This window comes from Rhincodon typus, chromosome 14 (assembly GCF_021869965.1).
Source record: "Rhincodon typus isolate 14 chromosome 14, sRhiTyp1.1, whole genome shotgun sequence".
Classification (NCBI taxonomy): Eukaryota; Metazoa; Chordata; class Chondrichthyes; order Orectolobiformes; family Rhincodontidae; genus Rhincodon; species Rhincodon typus.
Window position 1 is genome coordinate 40,836,626 of NC_063345.1, and position 25,224 is coordinate 40,861,849.

The 25,224-nt window shown below is 39.2% G+C and overlaps 1 protein-coding gene across 9 annotated transcripts in view; it reads left to right on the top strand.

Annotated features, from left to right (window-relative positions):
* The window catches only part of clcn5b (chloride channel, voltage-sensitive 5b), a 127,661-nt gene that overhangs the window by 90,516 nt on the left and 11,921 nt on the right, over positions 1–25,224 (top strand). For all 9 annotated transcript variants that reach the window (XM_048605026.1, XM_048605029.1, XM_048605030.1 and 6 more), the window contains 7 exons: positions 1,981–2,080; positions 9,923–10,110; positions 11,147–11,269; positions 12,977–13,183; positions 14,960–15,040; positions 16,039–16,584; positions 20,002–20,188. In XM_048605026.1, the coding sequence (XP_048460983.1) occupies positions 1,981–2,080; positions 9,923–10,110; positions 11,147–11,269; positions 12,977–13,183; positions 14,960–15,040; positions 16,039–16,584; positions 20,002–20,188 (1,432 nt within the window). The remainder of the gene's footprint in view (positions 1–1,980; positions 2,081–9,922; positions 10,111–11,146; positions 11,270–12,976; positions 13,184–14,959; positions 15,041–16,038; positions 16,585–20,001; positions 20,189–25,224) is intronic.

The following is a 25,224-nucleotide window of genomic DNA, read 5'->3' on the forward strand; positions in this document are numbered from 1 at the left end:
ACCCTTCTTCAGAAAATTTTCTGAAGAAGGGTCTAGGCCCGAAACGTCTGCCTTTCTGCTCCTCTGATGCTGCTTGGCCTGCTGTGTTCATCCAGCTCTACACCTTGTTATCTCAGATTCTCCAGCATCTGCAGTTCCTACTATCATTGAATCATGGAATGCCTTCAGTGTGGAAGAAGGCCATTCAGCCCATCGAGTCCACACCAACCCTCCGAAGAGCATCCCACCCAGATCCACCACCCCGCCCCATCCCTGTAACTCTCCATTTCCCATGGCTAACCCACATAAGCCTGCACATCCCTGGACACTATGGACAATTTAGCATGGCTAATCCAGCTAACCTGCACATCTTTGTACTGTGCGAGGAAAACCAGAGCACCCGCAGGAACCCACGCAGACTTTGGGAGAATGTGCACAGACAGTCGCCTGAGGCTGGAATCAAATCCGGGTCCTTGGCACTGTGAGGCAGCAGTGCTAACCACTGAGCCATTGTGCTGCCCTGTCTGATGGTAGTGGTAATAAGAAAATGCCCATTTTTCTTTGCAATTACCTCAGTGCAGTGCAAGGGAGGTGAAACTACACTCCCTACGATGGAACGACTCTTAAGGTCAGCAGCAACAGCATTGAGGTTAACACTACAAAGTAAGTGTAATGAAATCTCTGTTGGTATTACAAAAATGTTTACTTTTTTCTTGTTCTTTTCAAACATTTAGCTTTTTTTAGTGATTCATTCAAAGTTATAATTGCATTAATTGTAATGAAATATTTAAATTAACTTGACAGCTTTAATGTAATTGTTAATTAATAATTGTAGGTGGATTTTGTTGTTCCTATTTATTTTAACATCGAAAGCTATTTATTGATTTCAACTGAATGAGTATAGGTGAATACATAGGTAAGGGAATAGAGAGTGAGATGACAGGGTGAGCTGGCAGGTGGGGATAGTGCGTTGGGTGTAGGGCACGATGGTTGTATAGTCAAGGATAGTAAGAACGGCCGATCCTAGAGTCAGAGATAACACAGTGTGGAGCTGGAGGAACACAGCAGGCCAGGCAACCTCAGAGGAGAAGGAAGGCTGACGTTTCAGGTCGGTACCCTTCTTCAGAAATGGACTGTATATGGGGTGTATAGTCAAGTTGGTCAGACTGTCACGTATTTTGGTGACAATGCAGAGTTGGGAGGGGTCGGGTTAGGTCCAGGAATAGTTTCAGGGAGAGTTGGGTGTCCAGAAGTTTGTAGGGAGGAGGGCCAATGTTGACATTGGGCATGGGGAGTTCTGTTTAATAATTTCGTGGGTTTAATTATTTATGATTAAATTGATTTTAATTCTGTGACTTTTCCTGAGCTAACTATTAAGCTAGGTCAGAACCATTCAAAGTCTCTGAAACAAAGCTGGGGACATTTGTTTTGGTGTTCCAGATGCCTGCAAATTGTCCATTGGTGTTTTAAACATCCCAGAAAAATCCTGAGGAGTCAACTGTGCCAGGACTAATGCATGGTTCCAATGAACAGCTGCTGCCTGTGTTGCTGCAGTTTTGTTGCACAAGTGAAATGTTCAAAAATCTTTATTGCAATGCCTTGAGTGTATTGTAGTAAAACATAATTCTCAGGATGCTGATTTCCAGTCTCTGAGGAAAAACTGAATCCCGCAGAAAAGGAACTATAGGTAGATTCAAAAGTGTAGTGATTGAATCATGTAGTCCTATTTTAACTTAATGATATATGCAATATAAAATCAAAATTTGCCCTTCATGTTCACTTGTCCTTCATATTTATGTCCCAGAGTAACAATTGGAATTCTGATTAAATTTTGATATTTAATCCTGAGATATGGCATGGCTGGTCGCGCTGCATTTACTGCCCATCCTTTTTTGGTGATAGTAAGTTTACTGTGTATTTACTGTTTGCTGTGACATCATTTCATGCAATGGAAAACTTTAGGAAACTGCTGCCATCTAATTTTGCTGCTTCTCTTTCCAGATTACAAGCAAAAGTAAAGAGTCATTGTGGGCACTCATTAAAGGTTTGAGTGATGCCTTCTCTGGGTGGCTGGTGATGTTACTGGTTGGACTTATGGCAGGTAAGAAGGACACAATTTTCTTTTATTGCATGTTGCTGTATCAGGAAGTCTTAACTGGGGGACAATCTTTTAAGTAAGTGAATGAATTAGGCTGGATTAGAAGTCCAGGCTAAGGAATGAGGTCTCAATGAATTATTAACTGGCATTTTTGTCTGGAATTATTAAGTGATCAGCATTTTAAAATCATTTATATCTTTGCTAGTTTGCTGGAGTAATTTCTTATCCTGATGATGGCCAGGAATTGAATTAATACCTATTCAAACATTTAGTGATCTAGAGCATTGGAGAGATCATCTCATCAGTGTAAAATTTACTTCCCTTATATGGATCATCTCTAATTCCTCTCAGCTGAGGTTTCTTCTCTGTCCTACTCTTGGTGGATGTTGGTGCTCATTATTTAAATGAAAGTACAGAAGAAAATGCACTAATAAAATCAATCTCCAATTAACAATTCTTTGAGATTTTGGTGAATTTTTTTCTTTTCAGCTGGATCTCTAGATTCCAAAACAACTTTTATTTAATGCCATTTTTAATCTAGCCTCTGTCACTTAATACTGTTATGTTTTAAAAAGAATGAAACTCCTGAATCCTCTTTAAAATGTTCAATTAACCATTTCAATAAACTCTTCTGATTCCAGCATGTAAAAGTTTTAAAAAAAAACCTTGACACATTATTGAGGGGATAGAATTGATAAATAAGAGAAGGGAAGATACACTAAACAAAATAATATTGTTTAAAGGCTCTTATTCTTTCCAAGAACTTGGTCAGACTTGGCTGACCTGCCAAGCACCACGATAGCTAATTTTGGGCTAAAAGGGTTGTTATGTATGTTACCTGTATCTAGACCCTCACCCTGTTTGTTTAATGTTTTACTAACATCTCCAAATGATGACTCCAGTTGATAGAATATTTTTTAGTCCTAGTTAACTTTGTTGTCCTCTGAGGTAAGTTCTCCGATATTTGCCCTTCATAACAGGAGTTTACCGATCACCTTGTAACATTTTAAATAATTCACTTAAATATGTGGAAATTGGCAAAGAATTAATTAAAATATAAAGATACAAACAGCTTTCTAACTAATACAGCTTGTGATCATGTGACCATGTGACCATGTTTTATGATACTGACCTGTACCAAAGCAACTGACATTATCAACACATTTGAAGCAGAGATTGGTGAAACACAGCCCGAAGTAAGAGCAAGAGATGGAGCGTTTAACTTAAGATCAATCTTTGATCAACACGTCAAATTCTCCGCCAGTTGGAGCCACATTTAGTACAAAGTAAGGTAGTTGTGGCTTTGAAGGTCAATCATCAAGATTGTCAGCAAGACAGCTAGAAGTGACATGAGGAGAAACTTCTTTACTCACCATTGTTATGATTTGGAATATGCTGCCTGGGAGAGTAGTGAAGGTGGATTCCATAGGTTCAAAAGAGAATTGGATATAGATTATTGGGGAGGCAATGGCCTAGTGCTACTATCGCTGGACTGTTAATCCAGAGACCCAGATAACATTCTGGGGTCCGAGGTTTGAATCGCGCCACGGCAGATGGTGGAATTTGAATTCAATAAATATCTGGAATTAAGAATCTAATGATGACCTTGAATCCATTGTTGATTGTTGGAAATACCCATCTGGTTCACTAATGTCCTTTAGGGAAGGAAACTACCATCCTTACCTGGTCTGGTCTACATGTGACTCCAGGCCCACAGCAAGGTGTTTGGCTCTTAACTGTCCTCTGGGCAATTAGGAATGGGTAATAACCACTGCCTAGCCAGCGACACCCTCACCCTGTGAATGGATAAAAGATCTGAAAGTAACGAATCTAGCTGGCTATGGAGATAAGGCTGGAGTATGGGACTAGCTGGGTATCTGTTTCAGGAGTGGTACATTTGATGGGTTGAATGGCTTCCTTCTCTACTGTAAAATTCTATGATCCTATCTCAATCCCATGACATCACTGTCAGAGTTCCTTAGGGTAATGGCCTCGCCCAACCACTTTCAGCTATTCATCAATGACCTTGCCAATGTCATAAAGTCACAAGTGAAAACGTTAACTGATTGCACAATATTCAACATAGTTTGTTCAACATCAACCTCAGTTCCTGATGGGCTGATTAGTGGCAAGTTGCTTGTTGGTGATGAACCACACGCGTTAGGCAATTGACACTTCTAGCAAGAGAGAATTTAATCACCCTTTGACATTTGGTAGAATTACTAATTGCTGAATTCCCCACTATCAACTTCCTAGGAGTTAGCGTTGACAGAAACTGAACTGGAACAGCCATATAAATGCTGTGGCTACAAGAGCCAGGAAACCTGCATCATGGGTGAATGACCTGCAGCTTCTTTCCTGACAACATCATGGGTGTGACTCCACTCCAGAATCTGCAGCAATTCAAGAGGCAACTCGCCATGATCTTCTGTAGGGCAATAAGGATAGCCAATAAATGCTGGCCTAGCCAACAACACACATCCAGTGAATGAATTTAATAAAAACAAGAATATTTGCATATTCTTCATAGACTATTAAGATGCATTCATTCATATTTTTCAGCTAAAGGTAATAGACACGTTACTGAAATATCCAGATTCTGTACTGAGACCAAATAACAAGCTTCAGACTAGAAAAGGGACACCGAGAGATCTTTCAATTGAAGAGAGAAGTATAGCAAGGCTCAGTTTGTACATATGACAAATATTCAGAGAATTAGTTCTGAAGAAGGACCGCTAGTCCTGAAATGTTAACTCTGCTTTCTCTCTACAGATGCTGCCAGACGCGCTGAGTTTTCTGGTAGTTGCTGTTTTTATTTCTGATTCCAGCAGCTGCAATTCTTTTGTTTTCTTTTTGAGAATTTGACTTACTTCTAGGGAAAAAATTGGAAATGAGAATGTAACTAAGTGGTGGTACACTAACAACATTGTACTATTTGCAGAATCAGAAGAGTCCTTCCAAAATATCATAGATCAAGTAAAATCCAGAAGATTAGAATTTGAATTGTGTGAACAGCAAGAAGACAAAAATAAAGTTAGTAGGAAGGAATACAGGAGAAGAAACTAGAATGTAGATTGAAATGGATGGTGTCAAACTGGAACAAATTAATATGTTTGTTAACTTAGGAAAAATAACTGTGGTGATACAGAAGTTAGAAAGATAAAGATGGCCTAAAGATGAAGGATGTGTTAACAGAAAAACTCAAGCTGTTAACAAGGGGGAATAAACTATAAGAATGCTATATTCTGTGCAGTTTTCCTGCATGCTCCAGGAATACAGACATTAAATAAAGAACTAAAGAAGAAAATGTGGATGTTAAAGCATATTCTAAAAGTTCTATATACCAACATAAGACAAGTGAAAAACAGCTTAAAATTACAAAAAACAGAAATAATTCTTAAAAAGTTACATCTTGAAATGAAAACATCATTAGTTCTGCCACTTGATCAGAGCTGAAAAGCTATGGAGTTTTCCTCAAGAGGGCAAAATGGAGAACAGCATACGGAGCAGTCAATCCGGGTATAGTTGAATGACAAATGTCAGAGTGACTGCAGATGAGGTATAGCGAATCTGTGAGGATGGTGTGAGACAGATCAGCGTGGTCTACAGTGACTGCAAATCTCCTGGCAGAGGTATCTACAAGCAGCAGAACAGATCAACAAAGTGCAAATATTAGTACAGTAAAAAAACATATATTTGGAAGGTTTAAAACTAATATTCTAGAAATCATGTTCACTTAGTTTTTTTTAATGCGTCACCTAATACCGGAAAACTAGAATGGTTTTGAATCTTAAGTGAAAGTAATGAGAAATGTAAGAACTAACCAACAAACCACTTCTTGTGATGCAACTTTTTTTTCCTATAATCTACTGATTTAGCTAATTGTTGAATAGAGTGTGAGGGTCTGAAAAGGTTAAAGCTGAAGAGTATCTTGAGCACTACCTGCTGTAGCGGTGTCATATGGGCTTGGTGGGGGTAGCTTAGGATCTTAAAGGTGTGAGACCTCCTGTCAAGATTTTATTGAACTTCTGTGACAATGTCTGTCATATTAATGTAAATTGTACATAGTTGTTATCATGCAATAAGCTTGTTGAAGACAAGAACCTCTTTTCATTTGACTACCAAGTCTACCACACTATCATAAGTTGGCCCTGTCGATCTCTACCCTGAAAACAGCATATCTACCTTGTAGTGAGCAATTGTACAGAGAGCTCATATAATATGATGAGTAGTGATATGGATTGCTCATGCAGTACATGTTAGAAATGAATATCATTAAAAAGAAAGCCATTTTGAAATCTAAAGCAGCTCTTTAATTACCAACTCCTGACCTACTCAAGCATTGAAAACTGCCACCCAAAAATGGCTGAGTAGAAATTTCTTCCAATTAAATATTCTGGTTCCTGCCATCAACTCCATTCCCTAGCCATTGATGCCATAAAAACAGGAAATAGGTCAGGAATAGGCTATTTGGCCCTTCAGGCCGTGTCATTCCATTCAATAAGATCAAGACTGACCTGATTACGGCCTCAACTTTTCTGCCTGCTCCTCCTTAACCCCTTAAAAACATTGCAAGAATAGGCCATTTAGTCCCTGAAATCAGTTCCACCATTCAATTAGATCACGGCCGATCTGTATCTCAACTCTCTTTGCCAGTCTTGATCCTACAGCCTTTAATGCCATTGATCTAGCAACAATCAATCTCGTATTCAAAATTTTCAATTGATCTAACCTGAACAGCTTTAAGGAAGTGAGTATGAGATTTTCGCTATTCTTTGTGTGAAGAAGTGCGTCCTGACATCATCCTAGAGCAGATTGGGAAGAAACGTGGGCAGGTGGATGCTCCTGTCAATGGGGTAAGTGGAGACCTGGTGTGTTGCAAAGCCTGTGAGGTTCATAGAAAGGCTTACGGCAAGGGGATCTAGATGTCCTGGGTCTTACTGACACACACAGGCAGAGGCTACCAGCCACTTGCCAAAGTGCACACCGGCTTCCTTTTCTCTCTCTCTCTGTCTCTCCACGTCTTCAGAGGTCCATTATGTGGCTTCTTGGGGAACTGGCCTGTTTACCGTGTCATGGTGGAAATGCTGGCAATTACCTGCAAGACAAAAGAGGGAGTAGACATCATGGTAAGAAGTGGGATGCAATGAATGAAACTACTGCAGGGTTACAGTGACAGTTCTAGTGAAATGAAGTGTGGTAGTAATTATGTTGGCAAGTTGGAGGAGGCAATGGGTGAAAGTGTTTGAACAAAGATGTTGCAGGCAATAGTGAGAATCAGCCTTTGTGGGAGGTGGGTGCAGTAGCAGAGACAGAGTGTGAGGTAGCAGAGAAAAGAACGTGGCACTTACTCTGGCAGAATGGACAATGTCATTGGCTTTCTTACAGCACCCCAAACAGTTGAAATAGCACTGACCTAGGTGGTGATCTCTGAGCAGGCTGCCAGGGTCTGGTACTACAGTCTTCTCTGCCAGTCCTCTGGGAAGGCGACTCCTCTCCTTTGCACTGCCCCCCTCAAACAGGTCTCAAGTTCTTGATAGGGAATCCGGACCTAATCAGTAGATGGCAATAATATCTACTTCAACATCTTTTCGACTCTGTGTCTTTGACCAAGCAGGGCACCTTCATAATTTCAGTGTTCATCTGTGTGCACAGTGACCTTTTAAATATGGTGCAGATGCAAGGAATGCTTTTAATTTTGACGCATATTTGATAAGCAGCAAGTTGTTCTGGGAATAGCATGTGGTAAGGTGGGGTTAGAATCCGAGCCTGCCACAGGGGTGGGATAGGTGATTATTAAGGTGTATTTGCTATGATGCAGTGAAAAATTATGCTGGGCCTTGTAAAAAGAATCCCTACAGAAAACTTGACACAACTCACACTTAGCCAATAAAAAGCGAAGTGTTTGTGCTTCAACGCTTGTTGAGCACTTACATAGCTGTAAAGCTGAAAAGAAACAAAATGGGTGTTACTTCTCAGAGAAAAAACAGAGCAGATGCGTTTCTGGCAGCAATGTGTGAAAGTTTGGACAGAGTAACAATGCCAATCGCATGAATCTTCAGTTTTTGCCTTAAATCACAAAGCTGTATGCCTTTGAGCTTGAGAAACTCTGAAAAATGAGGATGCTGGCCTACGTGGGCAGTTTGGTGTAAACCTTGATACCTGACCTTAAAAACAAATGGAGGTAACTGATAACAGGGTTAGGTTTATTTCAGTTTTGAAAATTGAAGTGATTTGAATGAATTTTTAAGATGTTAAGGGGAACTAATAGGGTAGATAGAAAATAAATTATTTCCTCTGTTAAGGCAATTGAAGAATAGATGATGTGGGTTGATGGTTTTCTTTTAACTAAAGGAAACAGTTGATAATAAGGCAAAGATGGGTATATGAAATTAGGTCACAGACGAACTTCTTTTAATGGCAGAACAGGTTTGAGGGGCTAGGTTCCTATACTTCTAAAACACTGTATTTTACAATTTGTGTTAATTTTTAATTGTAACCTTTGCTTCCTCCTCACTTATCATTTCTATCCATCTGGCTATTCTTTTTGATTCCATGTAAAATTACCTTTTTTGTAAAACACTTATTCAGTGCTCCTTCAAATTACATAAAAAAGCAGATACTTTTTTTTTAAAAGCTTCTTGTTTACTGCTTAAAGATTGATCTGGCACAACCCTGAATGGATCACGTTTTTCCAATATCTTAATACTTTTATCCCATCTTCTAGGACTTATGAACAATTGAAACAAAACTAACATTGCCTGTGTACCTCTATCTTTTCAGAAGACATCATCATATTTCCCAAACTTTGGGGAAATTTTATTTTCCACAACATTTTAGAATGCACAAAAGTGATAGAGTCGGTTTTGTCTCGACAACTGCAAAATAATGCACTTTGATGTTAAGAATATGATGAGAGAGTTCAACTTGAGGTAAAATTTTGTAAAGGAGAAGGCAGTCATTGTGTGTGGAAGGTCAATAGGGTAGCAATGCAAATGGGTAAAACCATTATCATTGGTTTTATACAATACCAGAATAAGAAGGTGATATCAAACAAAACTAGAGTGGCCCTCAGTTGGAGTACTTCATGCAGTTTTGGAAACCCCATTCATACCTCTCTATCTTTTGCATTAATTTTACTTTTCTTATTATTTAGTAAATTTGAACCTCACTGTATTCTTCCTCAAGCTTCATTCAGGAGCCTCAGAAGTAAATCACTAGTCTCCGACGATATTTCTCTTTAGTATCAGAAAACCTTTGACTGTTAGTCTCCAAATCTGCATCTACTCCCACTTGTTCCAAAATTTCAGGTGTACCATTGCACTCCAAGCTTACCTCCTTTATCTCCTAAAATAACTCTTAATACTACTTTGTTAGCCCTCTAACTAGTAATGTATCTACAGGAAGCTTTTTGTTAAATACCTTTTGTTTTTTTTCCTTATTTTCTCTTGTAGCTGCTTTACAATTTTCCTGTATTCTTTATTGTTTTGACTTTCTTCCCTGTTACCTGTTCTGAGTGTTAAGTGTTGTGTTAATTTAAAACTTGATTTTGTTGGTCTCCTTATCCATAAATATTAGTCTTTGCTTTTTCTAATCAAAAAGAAAATATTTTTACTTATTTTGTATTATTCAATATTACTTGTTACTACCTATTTCCATTCCTTTTGAGTCTCACTTTTTTTTAATCCAATATGCTTTTTCCAATAAAGTGTATTTTTCTTGGAAAAACATTTGAAAAATGCAAAAGGCCAATATACTGGAGAACGGACAGAATCAATAACTAAACAAAACCTGCAATCCTTTTACTGACTATTAAAGTAATCAAGTACACTGTCTTATGCCTAGGTGCTATTGCTGGTTTGATCGATATGGCTTCTCACTGGATGACAGATCTGAAAGAAGGCGTCTGTTTAGTGGGGTTCTGGTACAACCATGAACATTGTTGCTGGACATCCAGTGAAACCACTTTTGAGCAACGAGATAAATGCCCACAGTGGAAGTCTTGGTCGGAGCTGTTTCTCAACCAGTCGGATGTAATTAGATATCTTTATTTCTTTAATTTTTTTGATAGTCCCTAACCTTTGACTTGTCCAATATTTATTTCTCCAGGTAAATTTAACCATGTATTTTCTTATGAAATGCAAGATAATTTTCCATCCTTAACCAGTATAAGCAGAATTCCTTCTAGGCCATTTGAGAAATGCTTGGGGTGTCGATGATTTCCTTCAGCAGAGTACAGGGTGACTTTGGCATCAACAACCCTGAAAGCTCAGTAACAGCTTCTGTGGACACATGCAATGTTAATGATACTGAATTGAAGAGATAATTTAAAGCCTTTGAAATATATTCCCTGTTTTCACTAAATATTTCCTGTATTTATATTAGAAACACATTTATGTAAATAGAATAGTGTTTCTGAAGAATATGTTCTTCAAGAGAATTAAATGCCCACTGTCTTTGCTGAAAAATTACTGCTCAACTTCAAGATGAGTAGCCTCTGAGCAATAAAATAGTAGTTCTGTCTAGATGACTTATTATAAATAGCCCTGAATTGGAGTTTGGGTAAATCTGTTTGAAAGGTTAATGGAGTAATGATGGCTGGAGCAAGAACTCACCATACTGGCTTAATGTGCTTGAAGATTCAGTGATATGGGTTGTGCCCATTGTGTTGCAACAACCCAAAATCTTTCAAAATATCTTTTTCATGCGCGACTTTAAACTGTTAGATGAACAGTTCACGTTAAATTTTTGGTAAGTTAAAATGTGAATGGAAAATGCTGCAGTTGCACTAGGATGAGTCCATATAGTGTGCTTCAGAAACACTCTTCGCATGTAATGCAGTAAATGGAATGATAAGCTGCTATTATATGATCATTTTATGAATAGGTTCTGGAAATATATGATCATTTTATGAATAGGTTCTGGAAATATATCAAATTTTACCAAAAGATCTCTGGGAAAGTTAACTGAAGTTTTAATGTAAATCATAAATGATTTTTCTTTACTGTCAATGTCCTATCACGCATGTAGATATGAGTTATAATTTTTATGTTGTGTTAAATGTTCCAGGGAGCTGGTGCATACATATTGAATTACTTCATATATGTTAGCTGGGCTATGGCTTTCGCTTTCCTGGCTGTGTCTTTGGTGCGTGTATTTGCACCTTATGCTTGTGGATCTGGAATTCCAGAGGTAAGCCTGAAGTTTATTTTTGAGGAATTTGAGATTTCTTCCACAACTAGCACAATGTTACAACTAATAAATGTACTTTAAATTATTCTATAGGTTTTTCTTTTGTCCCTTAATGTTATTAACCCAAAAATAGTGATCTCAAAGCTTTAAATACAAATTTTCTGTTGTGCCACTCTTCGTTGTTAATTGTTCTTATTATTGATTGTACTTTTTAAAAAAAAAAAAAAAAAATTTCTGGGCATTTTTTGGGTGTGTTTTAGACCTCTCAAAACTTAGTGAAAACTAATTCAGTATAAGAAGAACATCACTGCTTAACGATTAATATTATCTTTCAAACCAGAGACGCTGACTCTGGTCAGGGCATTTCCCTGAGAAATGACCCAGTAATAGCTGTCACTTATTTTGTTCAGTTGAAACAGGTTTCAGTTCATACACCATACACATGTTCTTTCTGTCTGCAAACTAAAGGGCCCTGCATATCAAATATGTGGTTTCAATTATATGAAAGTGTGCCACACAGCGAGCCCAACTGACATACTGTGCCTGTTTCAACTCAACAAAGCAGGTCACACATAAAAAGGAAATTACTGGAGAAACTCAGCAGGTCTAGCAGCATCTGTGGAGGGAAAGCAGATTAATGCTTCAGGTCCAGTGACCCTTCTTCAGAAAATAGGTGACTTTCATTCATTTCTCAAATGTGTTCATTTCTCAAGCCAATACCCTGACCAGTCAGAGTCAATCAATCTGATTTGAAATCTAAACAAAGCCTGACAGTTAATAGTCAATCATTGTTAACTGCTACATTCTCTATAACAATGCCTCTAACAGTCTGAGTCCATTTGCGAACCAATCAGCAATGCACCTTCAAACAGTATAAATGTTGGTTTTCCCCTTTATTGGTATTCTTCCTAATTGTCCTGCTGAGTACAAAAGCTTCAACAAAATGTCTTTTTTAATAATGTTCAAGTTCTGTCCCACCAAATCATTATTTCCTTAATGATAACCCCTATAAAGGCTGTGGCTGCAAGATTCTTTATCTTTGCACTGCCAAACTTATCCTGATACACGGAGGACTCTGCATGGACATGGATACATGTATGAGCTCGAACATGTGAAAAAAAATACTTTCCAAATGCCATGCAGCCCCACCAGGTGATATGATGCCAGGCGACCAAAAATGAACAAAGCACATCCTGGTAACATCTGTACTGATGACTATTTTTAAAACCGATGCCTGATCCATTTTCAAGGCCTGACCTCAATAATGGACTGCTGTTTGGCTTGTCAGCCAGTTAATGAATGGAACCAGCACGGACACCCTGCATGCTGCCCTAAAATACCAGTTAGGGCCCTAAGTATGTCATAGGACAACAATTTGTATATTCAAATTGCAAGAGCCCATTTAAGGTGGACACTTCAGTTACTTCGTGGTAGGCCTTAGGGAGGATAAGGACAACCAAATCGAGAGCATGGTAGTAAGTCATTGTGCACAATTTTGGAACGCTACTTTCCCATTTTGTACCAGGTTGGATAGCTCAAGGCCAACTCCATTGTCTCCTTAGTCAGTTAAATTCTGAGCCTTTAATTTATTAGCTGCTAATAAGGTTTTACAATGGACAACTTGTGCTCTTTAAACTAAAAACTTCACACTTCTTTGAACTTCCAGAACTTAATAATGTTTACAACTGTTTTGCCATTTACTTCCAGATTAAAACCATATTAAGTGGCTTTATCATTAGGGGCTATCTAGGAAAATGGACTCTGATCATAAAGACTGTTACCCTGGTTTTGGCTGTGTCTTCAGGCCTCAGCCTGGGAAAGGAAGGTCCTCTAGTGCATGTGGCCTGCTGCTGCGGCAATATTGTTTGTCATCTGTGTACAAAATATAGGAAAAATGAAGCTAAAAGGAGAGAGGTAAGTGGATGTTGGTGTGTTGTAATTAGTATTATTGCACCTATGCTGCAGTGTTCAATCTAAACAGATTAGTACAGAGCTGCTAATGATCTGGCAAAGATGTAAAAAATGAATTCCCCCATAGGAATATAACATTCAAGAAGAGCTGTATTACTGGAGGGGATTTTAGTGAAAGATGAGAATTTTGAAAGAATTTGCATATTAAAGTGTGAATTTTATATGTTGGGCATTGGGTGACAGGGAGTAAAGTAATTCGTCAAGAGCAAGAGTAATTCTTGAGCGGGATGTGGTGCAGGTTAGGATAGAGTTTGGAAATAGCTGTAAATTTTGGAGGATAAACATGAAGCAAGGTGGAATGAGCATTAGAAGATAAATTCTGGAGATAAAAAAGGCAAGTTGTATGTTAGATCCATGTCTCCTTGCAAGCTTGTGGTTCTTCCTGGCATAAAAATAATGGAAAAGAGTGAAGACCAACTGCAAAATTTACTAACTTTCATGAAAAGGTATGTTAAAAAGGTGCAGACTGTTGTTACAGTCATAACATCTAATACTTGAGTAGCTATTACTGTAAAATTGGAGGCCTTGTTTCCCAATTTAAGTTGCAAACCTGCAAATCTGTTCCATTCAGGAGACAGTCACTTTTCTGGACATTTTGACACAGTAGATTTCAAGAATCCTACTGAACTTGACCATTGTAGCTGTTCCATGTGGATTTGGCTCCAACTTAGAACTATTAAATATTGAGCAATGCATTAGTACTTTCATTCAGGCCACAGGGATGATTCTTGAGAAATATAATGTTACTCTACAGTTAGGGTGTGGTTGATATGTGTGCTTATTTGTAAGGAAGGCTAGGAAGGTGGGAATTGAGATGCAAAATAAGATTAATTAATTTTGCTGTACAAAGAATGCTTGATGTTGCTACTTGTTGAGAAAAGTGGCCATAATCAGTTTGCCATTATTGCTACCACTCATTTTAATGAATACACCTCTGCTTAAAAAAAAGACACAGAATATACAATAAAGAAATGCACCAAGGGAGATAAGAATTAGAAGAAAATATAACTCCAAAGGAGTAAATGCTACATAACACCACTGTCCCTTTTTGTGTACAGACGATAAGTTATGATTTGGTTCCCAGTGGAAAAATTAGCATGTAGAAAGAGTGATAATTAACCTGTTTGGGAACTAAACTGATGAAAGATTTGTGTAGGTTTAGAATCCTAATTCCTGAGGGGAAGAGAAAAACAGTGACAGAGAATGAGATCAGATTGTGGCCAGATGTGGAGTCTCATATGTGACGAATGAATTCATATTACACATAGATACATTTACCATCTCCAGAAAAATTAAGGAAGTTTCAAGTCTGCATTGCAGATAACTGAACTGTATTGCAAAGCTTTACTTTACAAATATTTTACTGTGACTAGTACTTTGTCTTTCATCATCATAGCCAAATGTATCCAAGAAATAATGCACATCTGGACAGACTGTTGTGTGATCTCCACCCATTCTTGAAGAATGCAGATGTAGAATATAAATGGTCACTTTTAATCTGAATTTTCAACTCTTGCCCAACTTCAGTATGTAGATGCTGGCTCATCTCCCTGAATGATAATTAAATAACTCCAGTAGTACCTCAGATCTTTGACCTCAAAACAGCACATAAACTTCTATTAGCTATGTTTGAATCCCATCACACATGCACACTGTAAGTGTGCCATCTTTGTTTGCCAAATTCTACATGGTTTCATCTTTATTGATTTTGTTTTCTAGGTACTATCGGCAGCTGCAGCAGCAGGTGTCTCTGTTGCTTTTGGTGCCCCCATTGGAGGAGTTTTGTTTAGCCTTGAAGAGGTAGGAGATTTTGTCATAATTTAATTTTAACAAAATTGAATAACAAGAACTTTTTCAATAGCCAGGCAGCAGCACAGGTTTATACTGCTGGGGTGAGGGGAGAAATTCACCAAGATTATCACTGAAGATTGTACTGAGAATTGCTGAAAGTATTAGATAGAACTTGGATTCCTGTGCATGTTGGTTACCCAGCCAAGCTGGATTCATTCTGGCATTTTTATTTTCTGTGAAGCTGTTTCTGAGTTTAATCTAGTCAGTTGATTTCTATTTTTCTTTTTACCAGACAACTTATTAGAAGGAATTTTTTTTGGGCACTTTTTTGAAGGTTATGTTAAGATATATTGTTTTATTTTTGAAGTATTGAATGCAATCGAACATAATGCACACTGAATTAATTAGCAGTTTTTCTAAAATAGTTAGTGAATACATTCCTTGTTTTAGCATTTTATAATCTTTCAATATTATACAGGGCTGTAGAAGTGTTTCTGCACAGTGGTGGGTTAAAAACTGAAGGAGTCAATATTCAAATACATTGACCACTATAACATCAGGCCTTGTGGAAACATAGGCATCCTATCTTTGGAACATAGCTGTCAGCCGAATATAGATTGTATGGTTGTATTAAAATGGATATTCTGTACTGTCCCAACCAGTGGATCTGGAGTTCATGTTTCTCTTTGGAAATTTTAACAATGATATCCTGGAGAATGGATAACTGGGGCCAATCTATAGAACTGCAAATTGTACTAACTTAACATCAGAGATAACCTTGTTATCTAACATGAGTGCAATCAGAAGGTGCAAAACCTTCCTTTTCTGAGCAGATTTTAGTGACTGTATCCAATGGTTGACAATCTTGGCTTTAGCTACCTTTCAGATTGTTGAATTAGCCAAACAATATCAAAAAGGGGTGCTGGAAACATTGACACTGGTTGTATAATTGTTCCAAAAGACTAGATAACTGTTTCCTTGTTTCTATGTCTTTTATCCCCCTCCAGGTCAGCTACTACTTCCCTCTGAAGACTTTATGGAGATCATTTTTTGCTGCATTGGTCGCAGCCTTCACACTCCGGTCTATTAATCCATTTGGGAATAGTCGCCTTGTGCTGTTCTATGTAGAATTCCACAGCCCCTGGCATTTGCTGGAATTAATCCCTTTCATCCTTTTGGGTATCTTTGGAGGACTATGGGGAGCTTTTTTTATTCGTGCCAACATTGCCTGGTGCAGAAGGCGCAAGACCACCAAGTTAGGGAAGTACCCAGTTCTTGAGGTCCTTGTTGTGACTGCCATCACAGGTATTGTAGCTTTCCCTAATGACTACACTAAGATGAGTACCAGTGCGCTCATTTCAGAGTTGTTCAATGACTGTGGACTTTTGGATTCATCACAACTCTGCGATTACATCAATGATGTCAACAGCACCAAAACAATTGATGACTTGCCAGATCGCGCGGCAGGTAAAGGTGTCTACATGGCAGTTTGGCAATTGGCTCTAGCACTGGTGTTTAAAGTTTTCATCACAATATTCACATTTGGTATGAAGGTAAGGAGGAATTTCTGAGAGACAAATATTTTACATGTTTAAATTCTTGAAAGATACTGGGGTAACGATGTATGAATGGATTTGCTAACTGCATTTTAAATTTGCAAGTGATAACAGCAGAACAAGTACAAAGTAACATTAATAATTTTTATAATATGGCATTGCTTCTGAGAATGCTGGTGGATATTCAATTACCAGAGGTATCATCGCAAAAGGCAAATCTGTTGTCAGTTGACATCCATACCTGTGTGTTCCCATCGAGGGTAGTAACAGAAGTAGCAACTCTGGTAATTCTGTGCCCCTTATCCACACTTCAATTGATAGGAAAATAAATGTACGATCCTCATCATTCCCACAACTGAGGTCAGCGATCTCAATATTAGAAAGGCACTACACTGTCAAAAATTATGATCCCGTGATTAAATATTAAACCAAGGCCAATCAGGCTGTTCAGGTAAATGTCCAAGATCACATGCTTTTATTTGAAGACTAGAGCAATAGTTTTCATGTTGTCCGCTTCAGTATTTATCACTCAACCAGTTTAAGTTGGATTATTTAGTCTTCTAACTTTTTGTTGGTTGGTGGATCTTTCTGTGAGCCAATAAAATATAGATCTATTAGCTGGCTTCTCTCCACATTTTAGAACATAAGAGCTAAGAGCAGGATGAGGCCATTCAGCTCCTATAGCCTGTTCCACCATTTAATACGATCATGACTGATCTCATCTTGGCTTCAACTCCACATTCCTGCCCACTTTCCATAAGTCTTTAACTCATTACTAAATAAAAATTTGTCTTTCTGCTCCTTAAATTAACTCCATGTCCCAGCATTCACCACACGCTGGAGTAGTGAATTTCACAGTTTCACAATCCTTAGAAAAGTAATTTCTCCTCATCCCTTTTCAAATCTGTTACCTCTTATCCTAAAATGTACGACATTTCATTCTAGATTTCCCGACATGAGGAAACATCTCCTCGACATCTACTTTATCAATTCCCTTTAGTATCTTGTATATCTCGATTGTGTCTCGTCTCAATCGCGTAAACTCCAGAGAGAGTAGGCCTAAATTGCTGAATCTCTCTACATCTCCTGAACCTCCTCTGAACTGCCTCCAATGCAGCTACATTCCTCCTCAGGGGAGGGAACCAAAACAGAATGCAGTACTCCAGGTACAGTCTCAGTAATGCCTATACAGGTGCAGTGATACTTCCCTACTTTTATACTCTGTTCCTTTATCAATAATGGCAAAATTCCATTGTCTGATGTTCTTGCATACTAGGTTTGTGCGATTAGTGCATGAGGACACCCAGATCCCTCTGCATTGAAGCCCTCTGGAGTTTCTCTCCATTTAGGTAATGATACTACCATCTAAGTTATTAAAATAGGTAGTAAATATTTGGTACCCAAGGACCCAACCCTGTTGCACCCCACTAGTTACATCTTGCCAACTAGAAAACTCTCTGTCCAAGCTTATAAATTACCCCTAATGCCATGTGATCGTACGTTGTGTAGTACCCTTCTGTACAGCACCTTCTGATTTTTTTCTAGAAGGCCAGATAAACCACATCTACAGGATACCCATTATCCACCTTGCTTGTTACATCCTCGAAGAACTTTAGTCAAACATAATTTACTCTTCTTAAAACCATGCTGACTCTTATGGATTGCATTTTTCCTTTCCAGATATCCTGTTATTACACCTTTAATAATTTATCCTAACAATTTGCCAACAACAAATGTTAAACTAACTAGTCTACAGTTTCTGACCATCTGCATCCCTCTCTTTTTGAACGATGAAATTATATAAGCATTTTCCTTTCCTATGTACCAGGGAACTTTGGAATATTCTAACCTAAATTTATGGAGCCTCTCAGCTGCTCGATCGTCAGACTGGTATTCAACATTCACCTCCTTTTGCTTCACATTTTCTTTCAGACTTTTCTAGCCATGTCAGTACTCTTCTGTGTAGCCTCCAGATCTTCCCCACAGATCACCAGAAGCTAAGATGGATGCAGTTAATTTTGTTTAAACTTTAAGTCTAATTTATTATCACAGATGAATTCTGTTCGTTCTAGAGTTTCAGGATCTTGATCTAATCAAGTTTAAGTATGCCCTTGTGCGTTTATCAAATGTGGCTGGACCAGTATTATTGACCATCCCTAAATGCTGTTAAACGAAATGGCTTGCTGGCCTATTTCAGAGGGAAGTTAGGAGTCAACCACATTGTTGTGGGTCTGGAGCCACGTGTAGGATGATAGATTTTCTTTGCCAAAAGGTTGCTAGCAAGCCAGACAGGTGGTTACAACAATCAGCAGTAGGTAACATGGTCGCCATTAGACTAGATTTTTAATTCCAGATATTATTGTGTTCAAATTCCGTCTGAGATGGGATTCAGGCTGATGTCCCAAGAACATCAGCCTGGGATGCTGGATTACTAGTCTAGTGATATTACCACTGCCTCCCCATTATAGTACTTAGAAATAGTTAAGTGCATTGGAAATAATTCAAATGAACAAAACCTAAATGCTAATAATATTGGAAATCAAGGTGGTTTTATTGGAGACAGAAAACTTTGAAATAATGAAGTAAATTGATGTAGGTTTGGATATTTATTTTACTGAACCTTCAAGTGGAAATTGGGATAATGTAATGGAAATCTCGCGTGAAAACATAAGTGAGTATCACTCTTTGAATGAAAGATTGCTGCAAAGGATCATAATTATGGATCCAACTGGAACATTTAACAAAATGAGAGGGTAAATTTCTGACTGAACAGAAAGATAAGGTTCAAAAACAGAAGTTGCTAGAGAAGCTCAGCAGGTCCGGCAGCGTTAGTGAAGAAAAATCGGAGTTAACATTTCGGTTCTGGTGACCCTTCCGCGGAACCTATTCTGAGGAAGGGTCACCAGCCCTGAAACGTTAACACTGATTTTTCTTCACAGATGCTGCCAGACCTGCTGAGCTTTTCCAGCAACTTCTATTTTTGCTCCTGATTTACAGCATCCACAGTCCTTTTGTTTATTTTAGAAAAATCCGTTTATTTAATATAAAGTGAAAAAATGTATAATGTTGCAACTGTTCCTTCAGTACTACGTTAAAGCAAATCCATAATGCTGAAAGCATTAATCGATACTGCTGGAACAGGACAGTGCAGTGTGTTACAACAAATCAGCACAATATGGTTTGATCAATATAATAGTTAGATTGCAAAAGGCCTGTGACTACCATTGTAGGGTTGATTGGCACTTTTGGTACTTCATTTTTGTCGAAGTGTTGATTGAGGATTTGCTGGCTCCAATTAAAAGTGTGCTGTAAGATTATAATGAAGGTGAATTATATTTATTAAGGTCTGAAACTATAATAGTTATGCATGTTAAACCTCTATAATGTGACTGCTGTTCTTCAATACTAATGAAGGTTCCCTCAGGACTCTTCATACCAAGCATGGCTGTGGGTGCAATAGCTGGAAGACTTCTAGGAATAGGAATGGAACAGCTGGCTTATTATCACCATGACTGGATCATCTTTAAAGGTTGGTGCAGTCCTGGAGCTGACTGCATCACTCCTGGGTTATATGCCATGGTCGGTGCTGCTGCATGCCTAGGTAAGAAAATTAATTTCAAACATTAACTTTTTTATCATTAAGAGTTAATAGTACTTCCTCCACTGCCGGATTAGTTTTATGTCCAATAATATGTGGCACATTTTAGGTAGAAAATTTATTGTGCCTTCCCTCTATGGAAGTAAAAATAAGCTTTTGTGCCTTAACACATTATTTTGGTTTGGTAATTGTGTACAGACAGTCATTTTTGTTCAAAGCAATCAAATTAATGATCAAGTAATCTGTTTCATTGATGTTATGGAGAATACTGAGAGATCGCCATACTCACAATCTGAAATAATTTTAATAAACCATTCCTGTTTTTCCCTTTTCAGTGTTATTATTAAAATTCATATATTTGATCTTGCATTCCCTCTAAACCAAGTACTGCAGTTTTGTGCTGCTGTGATAGGTGCATATTCTCCTGAACACACACAATCCGAGATTGCTGATGACCTTGAACTTCATTTCTTTCTAAACTACTCTATTAAAAAGCTATTAAAAATGCCCCACAGTTAAATTGTGCTCAGATTCTACATTAACTAAGCAATATTTATAGGTAGAAATTAAGCAAACAGAACATTCAGAACAGCACAAGATAGGTAGATGACAACAGTAAAATCTCTGGATATTTGAAAACAATGCTTTTCACAGCAATTAATATAATTAAGCTCATATTGATTGTGTTCAGCTGTTTATTTTAGTCATTTATCTTGGTGACATGCCAATAACAGGGCAGATCGATAAGAAGTACTTACAGAACTTGGACATAGTTCTTAGACGTTTCTCCCAGGCAGGTGTAGGCCTTAAGGGAAAATGTATGTTCGAGGCACCCCAAATGACCTACTTGGGCTACAGAGTCAACAAGACCAGGTTACATCTGTTGAAAGATAAAGTGAGGGCAATCAAAAGTGCCCTGGCTCCCATGTCTGTACTGGAGCTTGGGTCTTTCCTTGGGCTGGTGAATTAATACAGAAAGTTCATATATAACCTGGCTTCCATCCTGGTACTTTTACATCAATTCTTTATAAAACGGTCAGCTTTGGAAATGGTCACGTAGCCAAGCCATCGCTTTTAGGGAAGTGAAGAAACAGCTGTCATCTTCTAAGGTGTTAACACACAGTATGATCCTAAGCGAGATCTGGTATTGACTTGCAATGTCTCCCCATACGGCATCGGTGTAGTATTAGATCATACATGGCCCAATGGAGAAGAATGTCCAATAGCATATGAATCCAGGACTTTGGCTAGTGCAGAGTGTAAATATGCCCAGATATAGAACAAAGATTTGGCGGTCATACTTGGAATTAGGAAGTACCACCAACACTTTTACATACGTGAATTTATAATAATAAAGGACCACAAACGCTTGCTAGGTCTATTTCAAGAGGACATGGTAGTGCCACCCATAGCTTCAGGTCGAATTCAGTGGTGGGCTCTAATACTAAGTGCATATAATTTCAAGCTGGAACACTGTCTGGGGGGCCAAGTAGCAAAAGTGGATGCATTGAGTCACCTGCAACTGTCAGATATACCACCAGTGGTACAGCCACTGGAAGAATCCATAATGGTTTTAAATTTTCTGGACACACTTCCAGTCACAGCTGACAATATCAGATTTTGAACACAGAAAGATCCAATCCTGGCAAAACTGAAACAGCTGGTGAGAATGGGGAAAAGCCAAGGCCTGACACAACCAGAATTGAAAGACCAGATCACCATAGAGGATGGCATATTACCGGAGCAAGCGTGATTGTCCCCAGCAAAAGTTGCTGCAGATACTGGCTAAACTCCACAAGGGTTATCCAGGTGTGTCCATAATAAAGACGTTGATAAGTTATGTCTGCTGGCCAGGATTAGATGCAGACGTAGCTGCATTGTGGGGCAGTGCCCAGAGTGCCAACGAGGACAAAAACTACTGCCAGCACTCCCCCAACCGAATCATGGGAATGGCCGGTTAAACCCTAGACTCAGTTGCATTGTCAACTATGCAGGTCCTTTCATGGGGTCAATGTACTTAGCCATTTTGAGTGCTTGTCCACAATGACTGGATGTGCATAGTGCTTATCAAACACGAGGATGAAGATAGGAAAACCGCACGTCTTTTGCAACAGCAGGAAGTATTGGTCACAGATCAGGGACCATCATTTATCAGCAGGGAATTTGAGTATTTCCTAAAGTCGAATGGTATTCGATACACAACGACAGCTCCATAGTATCCATCATTCAATGGTCTGGCAGAAAGAGCGGTCCAAATTTTGAAGGCCGGTTTAAACAGCGTACAACTTCACTAGATACCAAACTGTCCCAGTTCCTATTTGATTATAAGACCATCCCTCATGCAACTACAGGAATAGCTCCAACAGAATTGCTAAGAAGAGGGAAGACTCTGCACCAGTTTAAATCTGATCTTCCTGGACCTGGGAGGAGTGTGAAATGGCATCAGGAACGCCAGTACCAGACACAAGACTGTGCTAAATGAGAGAGACAGTTTATTTCCGGGTATGAAATTTGGTGTAGGAACCATGGGAATGGTTGAAGTGAGGCCAGGTCCAGTGACATATAAATTTTGCGTAGGTGTGATAGTCCTGAACAAGCAAGTGGGATACATGAAAGCTGCAAGCTTGCAAGTGGGTGGGAGCAAAATGTACACGGCTCCTCGGGAAAAGTCAGAAAGGCTGGTGGAACCCGTGGGACCTCTATCGCCGTCAAGGGTTGAAGAGATCTTGGAATCTGAGGTGGACGCCATGGACATTGCTGCCTTGACACCTTTGCCAGATGAAGAAGCAAGCGAATTTCTTTCAAGATGCTTCGGGCACCAGAGGTGAGCCACTGTGCATTACAAGATACCTATGTCTGAGGCGGAGTCACAGGAACTTGACCCAGTGCTAAAATGCCCCAGGACAAGCTACAAGAAAGAGAACCATATCCTCAGACTCAAATGGGGAGTGATTTACTGATTGTAACAAGGTCAGCCAGATGGACTTCATAGAATATGAGTTCCCTGATTGGACCAGGTTAACAGCTCCAATCCGGGAACCCTGGCTGACAGATAAAAACAGGCACGTCAGGCATCCTGATGCTCCGAGCGAGCTAGGCCAGTGTCAAGGGCTTTTAATGTGTAAATACATGGTGACTTGGTGGTGGGATACCGGCCTCTTTGGAGACCACACCAAATCAAGTATCACTTGCTCTCTAGTCTACTCAAAATGTGCTGCTCTAAGAAACAACTTTGAAAGCATTTTATGATCTGTGAAAGAGGGAAGCATCAGTTATCCCACCTCAATGAAAATCTCAGATACAGCAACATTGCAACATAGAAAATAGGAGTGGGAGCCATTCAGCATGACCATGGCTGATTTTCTATTTCACAGCATACTTACATAACACAATACAGCACAGTAACAGGCCATTCAGCCCACCAAGCCTGCGCTGATTCCTAGTCCTTATTTAGACCCACTACTTATTGCTCAAATGCAGCTTCAATCTCTCTGTTCACCTCCCATTCTTGTCTGCCAAGATACACCTTAAATGTCATTAATGTGCCTGCTTTCACCATCTCTACTGGCAGTGTGTTCCAGGCACCCACTACCCTCTGTTCGAAAGTTTCCTTGCAATTGTCCCCTAAACTTTCCTCCTCTCACCTTGAACCTGTGCCCTCTTATAGTTAACCCTTCCACTCTGGGGGAAAAAACCTCAAACTATCCATCCTATTTTTGCCCCTCATAATTTTGTAAAACTCTATATGGTCGCCCCTCAGCCTCTCCCTTTCCAGTGAAAACAATCCGAGTTTATCTAACCTCTCCCCATAACTAAAACCCTCCAGACCAAGCAACATCCTGGAAAACCTTCTTTGGTTTCTCTCCAAGGCATTCACATCCTTATGGTAGTGCACGCAATATTCCAACTGTGGCCTAACTTAAGTTTTATACAGCTGTAACATAACTTGCCAACTTTTATATTCTGTGCCCCGGCCGATGCAAGCAAGCATGCTGCATGTATTCTTGACCATCTTATCCAACTGTGTTGCCACCTCAGGGATCTGTGGACCTCTACACCTGGATCCCTCTGTATGTCAATGCTCCAAAGGGTTCTGCCATTTATTGTATAATTTGCATCTGAATTTGATCTTCCAAAATGCATCACCTCGCATTTGTCTGGATTAAACTCCATCTGCTATTTGTCTGCCCAAATCCGCAATTTATATATATACCGCTGTATCCTTTGACAATCCTCCTCACTATCTGCAACTCTGCCAATTTTGGTGTCATCCACAAACTTACCAATCAGTCCACCTACGTTTTCCTCCAGATCAGTTAGGTCTATTACAAACAACAAAGGTTCCAGAACTGATCCCTGCAGAACACCAGTAGTTACTGACCTCCATTCTGAAAAGCACCCTTCCACCACTACTCTCCGTCTTCTATGACAAAGCCAGTTTTGTATCCATCAAGCCAGCTCACTCTGGATCCCATGAGACATTACCTTTTGTACCAGCCTGCCATGAGGTATCTTATCAAAAGCTTTACTAAAGCTGCCCTTTCCTCATCAGTCATTCTTGTCACCTCCTCAAAAACTCAATCACGTTGGTGAGACATAACCTTGCCCCACAAATCCATGCTGCCTATCACTAACAAGTCCATTCGCTTCCAAATGTGAATAAATCCTGTGTCTCAGTATCTTCTCCAACAGATTCCCCACCACTAATGTCAGGCTGACTGGCCTGTAATTACCTGGATTATCTCTGTTTCTCTTCTTAAACAAAGGAACAACATTACCCATTTTGGTCGTCTGGAACCTTGCCTGAGGCCAAAGAGGATGCGAAGATATCTGTTAATGCCCCAGTTACTTCTTTCCTTATCTAGCACAGTATCCTGGGATAGATCCCATCTGCCCTTGGGGACTTGTCTATCTTAATGCATTTCAAGACACCTAACACTTCCTCCTGCACGAGATACTAGGAACTGCAGATGCTGGAGTATCTGAGATAACAAGGTGTAGAGCTGGATGAACACAGCAGGCCAAGCAGCATCAGAGGA